The sequence below is a fragment of the Saccopteryx bilineata genome, chromosome 6 (genome assembly GCF_036850765.1).
Source record: "Saccopteryx bilineata isolate mSacBil1 chromosome 6, mSacBil1_pri_phased_curated, whole genome shotgun sequence".
In the NCBI taxonomy this organism is placed as follows: domain Eukaryota; kingdom Metazoa; phylum Chordata; class Mammalia; order Chiroptera; family Emballonuridae; genus Saccopteryx; species Saccopteryx bilineata.
Window position 1 is genome coordinate 160155198 of NC_089495.1, and position 12869 is coordinate 160168066.

Consider the following 12869-nt stretch of genomic DNA (forward strand, 5'->3'; position numbering starts at 1 on the left):
TAGCTATGATCTACCATTAGGTACTCATTACTTTGGCTAAATGTTGGTCATTCATTCCTTCAGTGAACATGTACTTAGCAGAGTCAATGTGACCCATAGACTAGGAATACAAAAAGGCTAACACTGTATCCTTGTCCTCAAGGAGATCATTGTTTAGTGGTGATCATATATGCACAAAGGACATATGACATCACAGAGAGGCATGCACAAAACATTCTAAGAACACAGAGATGGAAGCAAATATCTATTCCTGGGGAGATCATAAGTCTTCAGAGAGGGGTTAGTATTTGAATTGAATCTATCTCTGATTAAAGTCTAGCTGCCTAGCTTGACCAGGTGGTGGCACAGTGGATAGAGCATCAGACTGGGATGTGGAGGACCCAGGTTTGAAACCCTAAGCTCGAGGCTTGAGCGCGGGCTCATCTGTTTTGAGCAAGGCTCACCAGCTTGAGCCCAAGGTCTCTGGCTTGAGCAAGAGGTCACTTGGTCTGCTGTAGCCCTCCCCCCCCCCCCCCGTCAAGGCACATATGAGAAAGCAATCACTGAACAACTAAAGTACCACAATGAAGAATTGATGCTTCTCATCTCTCTCCCTTCCTGTCTGTCTGTCCCTATCTGTCCCTCTATCTCTCTCTGTCTCTGTCACAAAAAATAAAAAAGAAAATCTAGCTGCCTCAGAGACTGAGAATACACTAAGCCCTAGTAGTCATTTATACCATAGTCTAAAGGAGTTTCACATCTCTTCTAAGAAAACATCTTTTTTTCTGTTATCTGGGAAAAATATCCTTCCCTGAAAAAGGCAGAGGACTGATGAAAAAAAAAATCTTTATAAGGAAGCATCCTCAGCATATAAGGAAGAAAAATTGAAGATGGGGAATAAATCAGTGCATGAATCCAGCATGTACTGTTCCATCTATGAGTTGTTGAGAAGGACATGAAGACTTGAGTCCTAGAAGTGAGCAAAGGAAGGCAAATCAATAATTTTTCTCCCTAAGGAAGCATTACCCAGGATTTTTAAGAATCAAAGGAGAATCTCATGTTTTCTTCAAGTCCATTTTGTTTTCCAATTACAGTTTATAGTCAACATTATTCTGTATTAATTCATATGCACAGCGAAGTGGTTAGACAATCATACACTTTACAGAGTGGTCCCCTGCTGTGTCAACTACACACCTGGCAACATACATAATTATCACTGGTAATCTACATCTCTGTGACTGTTCTGTAACTATCAATTTGTACTGCTTAATCTCTTTACCTGTTCAACCCATCGAACCAATTCTTAAGTCTCAAAGGCAATCTTACTCACATTCCTGGTTTGCTTGATTAAGAAAATCAAAGGGCCCCAAGCAGAAGTGAAGTTGGGCCTGGCGAAGCCCAGGAATTGAAGAAGGGGGTAGGTGAGCATCCATTCCATTCATCCTCTGCCTCACCTACACAGGTTAGTATCCTAGCTAACGATACTAACCCAAGAGCTGCTGAAACAGGTCTCAGGCCTCGTTGAGCTCAGAAAGGTGGTCTTGGAGGCAAATGCCCCACTGATACCACTCTGAAACTCTGCTTTCGCCAGCCCTAAGTTCTTGCAGGAGGGTCGGAATCCAGAAAACCTCCTAAGTGCCAGGAAAATAAAAAGCAATTAGTGACGTTTGCTTCAGGCAGAATCTAAAGGGGAAAAAGAATTCTTGGCGCCCCACAAAACTACCTCCCAGGGCCTCTTCCGGAACCACAATGTTCAGCCCACTCAGCGTTTGGCCAATGCCACTCTCTCCTCCCCCAGAAGATTTCTTTGCTCCTGGAAAATCATCTGGAAACTGTCATCACCACTGTGCTGGTTGGCAGATGTCCCCCAAAGAGAGAGTGAAGCGTACCACACACTACAAGGCATTTCTGGGCTTGGACCAAGAAAGGCGGGGGAGGGGGTGAGAGATGATGGCTCAGGCGCGAAGCAGCACAGCATCACCCGAGATAGAAGAGGAGAGTGGACTCCAGGGGCCAAGGGATGAGAAAGACTCTCACACTGAGCCAGGAGCTCTGGACCACTTCTTGCCACATGGTGCCTTTCCCTCAAGCTTTGATGGAGCCACACACAGGAGGCAGCTCTCTGTGACCCATGCATTCTTTCCGAGCAAGATAAGGGGAATCAGTGGAAGGGGCAGAGAAAGAGGGTCTCAGGACAGTGAGCCCACAGGCAGAGCAGAGCATGGGTGACACAAGATGTATTCTGATGGAAAGCAGACACGGAGACAAAAACAGCAGGGACCCAATCTTGTCCCCTTTGGATATCCGGCACATAGGAAGCCTCAGGCGATATTTGATTAATGTTGGGCTAACTGAGAAAGAGATGGCAAGTGAAAGAATGATAGGGGACGACAGAGGATGGACAGGACAGGATGTCTCCATAGTGCGGTACCTAGGACTCTAATCCATCTCAGGTGTCCTAGAGCCGAGCCTCAGACTTACAGACCCTGCTCCAGTCCCACCAGTTCCTACACAGCCTCCGGCATCCATGCCTCTCAAAGGTGCAAGGACCTGGTTTGCTGCCCATGATACCTCATGCATTTAATACAGTTTAGGTTCCAATGCAAGCTGGGTGTGAACTCCTTCTGGAGACAGAGATGCTCGAGCCAGGTCCCTGGTGGGAGGAGGGGGTGTGAACCCTAGAGGAGTAGGTGGCTGCCTGAATAGATACATATGTCTGAGCCAAGACCATCCACCCCGCCTTCCTCTCCTACCGACTCTCAGCCAGATACCACCTTTTCTCCTGGTTGCTGAGGGAAGCCTCTCCACTTGCAGATGCCTCCATTCTCCAAGAAAGGGAGCGTTTAAGGAGAAGATGCCTACATTTAGGGCCCTCTCAGTGTCTATCCTGTTTATGAAGAATAATAAATGCTCAGATACTGGAATCTAAGGTGAACCTACCCCGAAATCATACCAGGAACTGATTTTTATTTTTCTGTTTTACGCACAGATATTAAGACAGCTGAGATGTAAAGACAGCCATCTTCTGCCAACCGCAGCTGAGTGCTGTGAGCGCTCAGAGCAGCCCGAAGGGAAGCCATTTCTGCAGTCACTCCCTGCCTGTGCCAGGCGGTGGGCCTTCCCTCGCGTTTCAGCCAGACCAGAAGCTGAGGAGGAGCCGGGTCCACACCTACGAATCAGTGTGAAACAGAATAATCAGTCCTTTATCACTGGAGGCAAATATATTTTGTCCTAAAGATAGCGACAAGGACACTGTGAGATTTTTTCTGGGTCTTAATGATTTAGGGGTGGAGGACCAAAAATAACTGTCCCTCTCTCTTACACCAACCAGGCCAAATTTCACACTTATTCCCCCCTCAAAAAAAAAAGAAAGAAAGAAAAAAGAAAAGAAAAAAAAATGACAGGGTGGACAAAGGTTATTTAAGCATCCATTTAATCTTTTTTTTATTCAGTAAAAGGGCTTTGGGAGAAATGTGTGCTGGAGAGAAGGAAAGAAAAAGAAGACGAAAAAAACAAACAAACAAAACCCCCCTCTGCTTTCTCAACATCACTGATCTGTCCGCTGTAGCCTGGGAGAGTACCAGACACCCTTTGCTTTTCTCTTTTCAAACAGACGCAGGATGGAATCGGTACTAAGGAAGCCTGTCTTGCCTGCAGGCTTGCAGACAGCAACGCGCACCGAGAAATTAGTTTGAAATAAACAATGACGGCGCAGGAAGCCCCGCGGGCCCCGGGTTGTTTTCTGCCCCAACTTCGCGAAGCCCCGCGGCTGTTTCACGAGACTCCCGGGCCGCCTACCCCCTGCGGTTTGTGTGACCTTACAGCTCCGAAAGCTCCCGGAGACCTAAGCCCCAACCCTAAAGACGTCACTCTCACGCGGAAACTCCAAAATCGGAGGCTGACCTCGTGACCTTGGCCCTCCTGGGGCCCTCGGGCTGAACGCGCTGCTGCCCGAACTCCGACCAGAGCGTGGAGGACCCGGCTGCGCACTCCTGCCCCCGCGCCCGGCTCGGCGGCTCTGGAGGGGAGCCCGACGCGCACGCAGCAGGGAGAACGCCCGGTTTGTCCCCCTCTCCCTCCCCCCCGTGAATCTACAGGTTCGAAGAACTAGGGAGATACTCTCTGCCCCGGGGACCTCCTGGATCCTACCGACGTCGAAAAAGAATTGACAGGAAGACACAAAATACTTCGAAATTGTGCATTAATAGCATCTCTCCCTTCCCTTGTTTTTGATGGAGAAATTTACCCCTATTAATAAAGGTCTGAGATAATCACAAGCCCTCCAAGACTTTTTAGAGGGGGCAGCTGGTTAGCATCCCTTCAGGCTGCGATGAAGCCATCGCTAGAGAGCCCACCGTCCTTCTCAGGGAACCACAAAAAATTCCCCAGAGCATCTCAACTCCTTTCCGGTGGTGGGCTCACTGGTCCGGGGCTCCCTGGGCCGAACCCCGCCCCCCAGAACGGAAAGGTGACTCGGGGGGAGAAGAGGGTGCAGGAACGAACCCGCGATCTGCGGAGGAAGTTCATGGGGCAAAGTGAGCCCGCGGATCCTTCTAGTCCCCCGCAAAGAAGGCGCCGCTGGGCTGCGCGCTGACTGTACTTGTCTGTCTAAGCAAGGCAAAGGCACCGACAGCTGAGGGTGCCTGAAAGGTTTTTAAAAGAGGAAAACTGGGGAGCGGAAAAAATAAATTTGGCCTAGGAAATGTCCCGCAGGCCATTCTAGGGATGCGCTGAGATGTCCACAGGGCTCACAGCTCCCTGGTGCCTTGATTAAAGATAGATATTTTTGGGAAAATTAGCATTAAAAAAAGAAAGAAAACAAAAGAAGAAAAGAGGCGCACACTCTCTGTGGAAGCAGGGACTGGAACTTCCCACTCCCATCCGTCCACGTCCCCAGCCAGGCCCGGACGAGCCAGCTGTTCTGTCTCTGGCTTTGGCTCCAGTCCGAACCCCCTGGGCGTCCGAATGGATTACAGCCACCGCTGCCCCAAGCCCCCCCCCCCCCAGGGGTCACCCGGGAGCACATCGACTGTTCATGCCTCCCTCATTGGACACCTCCTGTACACCTCATCCCTCTTTCTCTATGAAAATAGAAAGGGGAAGAAAAGCCCCCTGTTGGCCTTCAGTTTTAAGGTGCGCCAGGATTGTACAGTCACGGGTGACACACGACAGATAATCACCATAAGCAGAGCGCCCGTTTGGGGAGAAATATACATGTAGGACTACATAGTCACTTGCGTTTACGGGACGTGTTTCTGGGAGGTCAGTAGGCCTGCGATGGGACAAACACTCGGAGAAAATGTCCGAAGGTCACATGTATTCGGCTGGTCACAGATATTTATTGCGCCCCTACGAAGTTATCTGGAACTTTCCTTTTCCCTTTTGCTGTGGTTGTCTACCCCGATGTCTATTCTACACTCGGCTTACCTGCCGCTCCTTCCAAAGAGAACGGGTGCCCGGCGTGAAAAGGGATCCGCAACAGGCTGCGCGCCCAGTGAAAAGTACCAGTTACCGAGGAGTGTCTGGGAGTGCAGGGCGCGGGGACCCGAGGTCCCGCCGGGAGTGGGGTCTTTTACCTGTGAGGAACTGGGATCTGGGGACTTGGGAGGAAAACGGGTCTCCCTGCCTCTGAGCGCCTCTACAGCAAAGGTTGCCCAGGATTGAGATCTTTGGGAGACTCCGCGGCTCACCCCAACCAAATTCTTCTATGACGTGCGCTCCTGCTGAAAATGGAGTTAGACACGGTCCCCACTTCGGCTAAGGAATTTGGGGGAGAGAGGTAGTGATCCTTAATTCTTCAGGTATGGGGGACCCCCCCTCCACCACACCGCTCCTCTCCCCATCCCAGGACGTAACCCCCAGCCCTGCACTGCGTGTTCGCACCGCCACACAGAGCCGGAGAAACTCGCTCTTCGCCAACAACTCTGGGCTCCTGCCTCCGCGCCCGCGGAGACGCGGAGGAAGATTGGCGGCCTCGGTTGGGGAAATTGAGCCCGGCGCCGGCCCCGGACGCCGAAAGAGAGAGAAGGGAGGGATCCCAGACCTCAGCTTCCCGAGGTCCCTCTGGGGATCTGCTCGCACCTCCACGTCTCCGCTCACGGCGGCAGACCTTGCGGCGCTGGCTCAGGTGCCGGGACCGAATGAATGCACGTCGTCGCATACGTGCAAAGTGCCGCCGACTGCCTGTCCCGTTTCTGACCAGCACTTTTTCTCTCCCTCAGTCCCACCAGACTGTGGATCCTACCGCCTTTAGCTTTTGGCAAAGGGCTCTGGCTAATCCCGGGCCAGTGGCCTCGGTTTCCCGATCCGTAACCTCAGCTCTGGGAAAGGGTCCCTTTCCCCCTGGCTCTGACTCCGGGCCTCAGATAGGAAACTGCAAGCGTCTTCCCGGGGCAGGGAGGAGAGGTCAGGGGCCAACTGAGCCCGTGAATGGGGGTGGGGAAACTGGCACCCAGAACCCTGCAGAAATACAGGACCGTCCCACTGGCTAACCCATGGTGCCCACACGTCAGACTCGGCCTGGTCCTGGCACACCTAGCAGAGGGCAACGCTTGGCACCTGAGAGATGGGGTGGGGGGTATGTGTGTGTGTGGGGGGGGGTGTCCTTCTCGTGATATCAGTCTCCTAATTCTGTGCAGAACAGTAATGTCAACTATCTAGAACGCTCTTTTTCTCTGCCCGGTCCTCTATAGACACGCACTTCACAGGTCCCCTAACTGGGCTGCCCAAAGGTGGATCCTCACGGGAGGGAATATCGTGTAGGGATTTCTGCAAAGATAAATCTCAGCAGCAAAGTAGTTTTGATTGAGTGGAGCACACCACCCACCACCACCACCATCAGTTTTCCTGCACTTTCTGTAAATTAGTTTCTGGGCTTTTGGTGCCCCCTCTGGATGTAGGTGAAAATTGCAGTCCATTTTTTAAATCAACTGATTGTTTATCTTGATTTCAAAAAGATACAAGAATACAAAATGCTTGCATCAAACGAACAGAAGGTGTATACAGTACCGTAACTTATTATATTAAATTATATATATTACTTATATCCTATTACATAGTTTTATTAAACTATATTTTTCTATGTACATATTTATCTTGACAAATATTTAGTGACATATTCCAAAATATCTTCAAGTCACAGTCGACTTCACTGCCTTTTATGCTGTAAAGATGGGAATTACAATAAAATGCAACTAATCACAGACGCCTTGGTTAAAACTTCTGCCCCAAGTTCCGGTCTCTGAGTCTCTTCTTGGGTCAGGTGTCTGCAAATCAGCTATACTCATAAAAGTCCTCTCGGAGGACACAGAGATCAGTCCACACTACCTGAGACTTATCTATCCCCCCCCCCCCGAAAAAAAGGACGAAGTTGTTTTTATACTTTCCCAGTGTATTACGGGGCCATGAATGCAAAGCTATTGTATAGAGAACTCTTAAAATCGCAAATTCTATGGTAGAAGAAATATCCACTGTAAGTTACATTCAATTAAAAAGTAAATACTATTTAACAGGGTTGCAACTTACTACTTCTGACGAGTTCCCGGTTCCTATAAGAAATGTCGAGTTCTTCGGTAGAAAACAAGATTTTTAAACATCGTCAAGGAAAACAGTCTTTTAGATCTTGTCCAAGTGTCCACAATTTGCAAATTAGAAATAAACAAGTCTTTGATATGATGCAGGACGATTCATAATAACAATCATTTGAACCAAGGTGAATATTTGCGGGAACCAGGAAGGGAGGGAGTTGAAAATTAAAGTTTTCTCCAGTTATGCGTTTATTGATGATTCTGAAGACAAGTAGCCTGCAGGCGACTAAGGTTTTTCTTCTCCCCCAGAAAAGATACACAACCAGACACTAAGTGTTCGTGTAAACACAAAAATGGTGCTCAAATCACACTTGAAATACATCAGACACCTCCACCCCTCCCGCGGAACTCCTGTCTTTGAGTCACAAAAGGACCGGTCTAAAGTGAGGACGACAGGCGCTTCGCTCCCCCAGGTGATTGTAAAGGAGGGCGAAAGCAGGCAGTGCAGCTCCGCCAAAGTAACCTGTTTTGTCTGCGAGGTACTCATTTGTTTGGTTTTTTACAGACCGAGCGACCGGCCTCAGCCTCGCGGCCCGGGATGGCCACCTTCGCGAAGTTCGATCTCTCAAAGCCGAACAGTTCGCACACTCTTTCCAGGGGCAACTCTGCTGACGATCTGACTCGGCCGGGGACAGGAAGAGCCGACCGTCAAGGCAGCTGCCCCGTCACGGAGGCGCGTCGCAAGGTGGGGGCTTCGGAGGGTGGGACGGGGTGCTGGAGAAGGGCTTGTCAGAGTTCAAGGTCGAGGTGGCGCGGGACGGATCCGCTCACGCCGGGCTACAGTGCTACGCAGCTGCCGCCGCCAGCCCGCGCGGGGACTTAGCTTTGGTTTTCATTGATTCCCTTCGCAAGAGCGCAGCAGAATCCCGACCCGCCGCACCAGCAAACCAGAGCCTGTTACTCTATTTATATGGATTATTACAGAGGAACAGCGGGCGTTGAGTCACCAAACATTTGTTTCAAAAGACCATTTCCAAGTACTTTCGGCAGCGGCTGGCTCCAGGCACCTAGACTGGGCTGCGCGTTATGGAGAGACTGATTCTCGAACACTGTACACTCCAGCTAAGTCCTCCGTACCGCGGAGAAAGCAGTGAAAAGAAATGCTTGGGGGTGGGGGTAGATCCTAGTCTAGACACACAAGCGCACGCACACACACAGATACACGAGCGCGCGCGAATTCGCGCAGGGACAACACTAAAATTCTGACATTACGAGAGCACGGCAAACTTACACATTTGGACGTCCCGGGCCCCCCGCCTTCCCGCCCCCCCCCCCCAGCCTCCTGACCGGCGGCAGCGCTCCCCACCCCGCTCCTCCCCTCCCCTCGCGTCACAGCCTTGTGCCACAGTCCTCCTTCTCCCCCACCCCTCCCATCGGACCCAATCAGCTGCCTGCCGACCTTCTGATTGGCCGGGACGGCTCTAAGGTGAGGGGGGAGTTATTTATTAAAGAGCAGCTGGGCTGGAAGTCGGAGAGCGGAGAGCGGAGCTTGAAATTGACTGGGATCCTCAGTGGCGCCACGACTTACCAGTTTTACCCCAGGAACTTTTCTTTGCAAAAGGAGAAGAGAAGGGTGCAGACGCCCCGCTTAGTTCTTTCTTCCCCTACTCCTTCTTTCCAGTTCGCCTTCCCCCATTTGAAGCGGGCAGCTGCGGGCTGGCCACCCCGCGCCTTTTTAAGTGCTCGCCGCCGCCGCAGGGTGACTCGCCAGGTTCCCCGGGAGCCGCTCGCTCTGCGTTCGGGCAGCCCAGGGGAGAGGAGTCTGCGCCTCGAGTCCCCGAGCCGCCGCGACTTCTCGCCTTTCCCGGCCACTCGCCCCCTGCCCCGGGCCCGCGTATGAATCTCCTGGACCCCTTCATGAAGATGACCGAAGAGCAGGAGAAGGGCCTGTCCGGCGCCCCCAGCCCCACCATGTCCGAGGACTCGGCGGGCTCGCCCTGCCCTTCGGGCTCCGGCTCCGACACCGAGAACACGCGGCCCCAGGAGAACACGTTCCCCAAGGGCGAGCCGGACCTGAAGAAGGAGAGCGAGGAGGACAAGTTCCCCGTGTGCATCCGCGAGGCCGTCAGCCAGGTGCTCAAGGGCTACGACTGGACCCTGGTCCCCATGCCGGTGCGCGTCAACGGCTCGAGCAAGAACAAGCCGCACGTCAAGCGGCCCATGAACGCCTTTATGGTGTGGGCGCAGGCGGCTCGCAGGAAGCTCGCGGACCAGTACCCGCACCTGCACAACGCCGAGCTCAGCAAGACGCTCGGGAAGCTGTGGAGGTAGGGCCGCGCGGCCAGGTGGGCTCGGCGGCGGCGGGGGCGCTGGCCCGGACCCGCTCTCCGCGCGCCCCCTCCCAGCAGGGGGAACCGCGAGTCCCGGAGCGGGCGGGGTAGGGCGGGAGGGGGTGGGGACGCGGAGTTAACTTGGCTCGGAGTTTGACAAAGTCCTTGGATTGTTCTAAGGAAAGGGGAGGGGGTGGCCAGAGGATGGGAGACGACTTGAGGCACACGGTGCGAGGGGCTGCCGGCCTGATCGCCCGTTGCTGTTACATTCGATCCCAAACGGGGTTAGGGTAGGAAGGGAACTTTGTTTCTCTCTCCCTAGAACTGCGTTCTTTCGTGTAGCTCTACACCCACGGAGGTGGGATGGGGTGGGGTGGGGTGGGGGGAGAGACCGAGGCTAGAGGAACCCCATGGCAGGAAGGAGGTAAGGGAGGGAGACTGCTGGAAATGGTAGACGCAGGGTTGGGAGGTGAGCAGGAGGGGCTCCTTGCAGATTGGATTGTTTTTTGAAAATGTTTAAAAAGGTCTTGGGGACGGGAAGCGGGTGGCGGGGGGATAACTCCAGTAGCAACGGCATGTAGAGCGGGAGCGGCGGAGAGCTAGTTTCATCTGCAGGGTTTCCAAAACAGAAGTGAAGTGGGGAGAGCGGGGCGTGGAGCGACGGCTCCGGTCCGACTAAAAAACCGAGATTTCTTTTTAAGAAAAGTTATGAGCTGCGGCCGTGGCTAGAAAGCAGGAAGGAGGGAGGACGGGGTTGTGCGCGCAGCAGCAGAAAGGTCGGGGTCACCTCCAGCTCCCGCGCCCTGACAGCTCTGCGAATTTCACAGACCACCCCTTCTCTCTTTCTCTTCGCGCCCCCTCTGCCTTCCGCAGACTGCTGAACGAGAGCGAGAAGCGGCCCTTCGTGGAAGAGGCGGAGCGGCTGCGCGTGCAGCACAAGAAGGACCATCCGGATTACAAGTACCAACCCCGGCGCAGGAAGTCGGTGAAGAACGGCCAGGCAGAGGCGGAGGAGGCCACGGAGCAGACGCACATCTCTCCCAACGCCATCTTCAAGGCGCTGCAAGCGGACTCCCCGCACTCCTCCTCTGGCATGAGCGAGGTGCACTCCCCAGGCGAGCACTCGGGTAAGTCCCCACGAGACGCCCAGCCTAGCCACCGTCCCACCTGGCAACCCACCCCACCCCCTCACACACCCTGCACCCCCCCACCCCCGCCCCAGACCTCTATCTATTAGATTCTGCTTGGGGACTTTGCATTCCCCAGGAAAGGACACACCACCTTCTCCTCCTCCCCTCCCTGCCCAGGGTCCCCACGAAACCCCTGAGCGCACAGGCACACACACCCCAGTCCCTGCATCCTAGTGGATTGATTTTTATTTCGAGGTAAAACGCCTTTGCAGCTTTACAGGAAGTCTCCCTTCTTTGTTTTGCCCCCCCTCCCCAAAAGCACATACAGGACTCTAATACAAGTAGCATTTGGTCGAGGGTCCGAAGACCTCCTCCTGATAAAAGTGTATACTAGCAAGTTAATCTCACTCGGGGTCTCACCTCCTGTGCACATGTGGGACCCTATGACCTTGTATCAGGGAGGGAGGGTCCCAGCAGGGTTCCTAAGACTAGGGCTTTTTCATAGCCCTTGTTGATTTTCCTGTGTTTCTTTCTCTTTTATCATTTGCAGGGCAATCCCAGGGCCCACCGACGCCACCTACCACTCCCAAAACTGACGTACAGCCGGGCAAGGCTGACCTGAAACGAGAGGGGCGCCCCCTGCCAGAGGGGGGCAGACAGCCCCCCATCGACTTCCGCGACGTGGACATAGGCGAGCTAAGCAGCGATGTCATCTCCAACATCGAGACCTTCGACGTCAACGAATTTGACCAGTACCTGCCACCCAACGGCCACCCGGGGGTGCCGGCCACACACGGCCAGGTCACCTACACCGGCAGCTACGGCATCAGCAGCACAGCAGCGACCCCGGCAGGCGCGGGCCACGTGTGGATGTCCAAACAGCAGGCGCCGCCACCCCCGCAGCAGCCCCCGCAGGCCCCGCAGGCCCCGCAGGCGCCCCCGCAGCAGCAGCCGCCAGCGCCCCAGCAGCAGCCGCCGGCGCCCCAGCAGCAACAGGCGCATACGCTCACCACGCTGAGCAGCGAGCCAGGCCAGTCCCAGCGAACACACATCAAGACCGAGCAGCTGAGCCCCAGCCACTACAGCGAGCAGCAGCAGCACTCGCCGGCGCAGCAGATCGCCTACAGCCCCTTCAACCTTCCGCACTACAGCCCCTCCTACCCGCCCATCACGCGCTCGCAGTACGACTACACAGACCACCAGAACTCCGGCTCCTACTACAGCCACGCGGCCGGCCAGGGCTCCGGCCTCTACTCCACCTTCACCTACATGAACCCAGCGCAGCGGCCTATGTACACCCCCATCGCTGACACCTCCGGGGTCCCTTCCATCCCGCAGACCCACAGCCCCCAGCACTGGGAACAACCCGTCTACACACAGCTCACCAGACCTTGAGGAGACCTTAGACAAAGGGTGATGATTGGCCTGATGATCATAAAAATAACCGAAGAAAGAAATAAACCACCAGAATTTCCATTGGACATTTTTTTTTTCTTATTCCATAAAGACATTTAAGCTAAAGGCAACTCCAACTCGTACCCAGATTCCAAGACAAACATTAACCATCCAAATGCATGACCACCTGGTTGCGAGTCAGTGGCCAGGCCACTCTGGGCTAGATGGACCAGCGGAAACTCCACAAGAGACTGGACTGGAAAACCTTCTTCAAAGCAAGCATGGAGGGTGACGGAGAATCGTGTGACCAATTTGCTCAATCTCTCTGCCTGTTTGGACTTTGTAATTATTTTTTAGCAGTAATTAAAGAAAAAGAAGTCCTCTGTGAGGAATATTCTCTATTTTAAATATTTTTAGTATGTACTGTGTATGATTCATTACCATTTTGAGGGGATTTATACATATTTTTAGATAAAAAAATTAAATGCTCTTATTTTTCCAACAGCTAA

At 53.3% G+C, this 12869-nt stretch overlaps 1 protein-coding gene across 1 annotated transcript; it reads left to right on the forward strand.

Annotated features, from left to right (window-relative positions):
• The first annotated feature begins 9020 nt into the window (after positions 1-9020).
• Positions 9021-12611, forward strand: SOX9 (SRY-box transcription factor 9). The gene is made up of 3 exons (XM_066235819.1): positions 9021-9832; positions 10709-10962; positions 11516-12611. Exons 1-3 carry the CDS (start codon positions 9402-9404, stop codon positions 12358-12360), a joined length of 1530 nt encoding a protein of 509 aa, XP_066091916.1. The 5' UTR covers positions 9021-9401; the 3' UTR covers positions 12361-12611.
• Positions 12612-12869: the final 258 nt, after the last annotated feature.

Coding starts and splice junctions, on each gene's coding strand:
- SOX9 (XM_066235819.1), top strand. CDS start 9,402: ATGAATCTCCTGGACCCCTTCATGAAGATGACCGAAGAGCAGGAGAAG. Junction 9,833..10,708: donor ACGCTCGGGAAGCTGTGGAG/GTAGGGCCGCGC, acceptor TGCCTTCCGCAG/ACTGCTGAACGAGAGCGAGA. Junction 10,963..11,515: donor CTCCCCAGGCGAGCACTCGG/GTAAGTCCCCAC, acceptor TATCATTTGCAG/GGCAATCCCAGGGCCCACCG.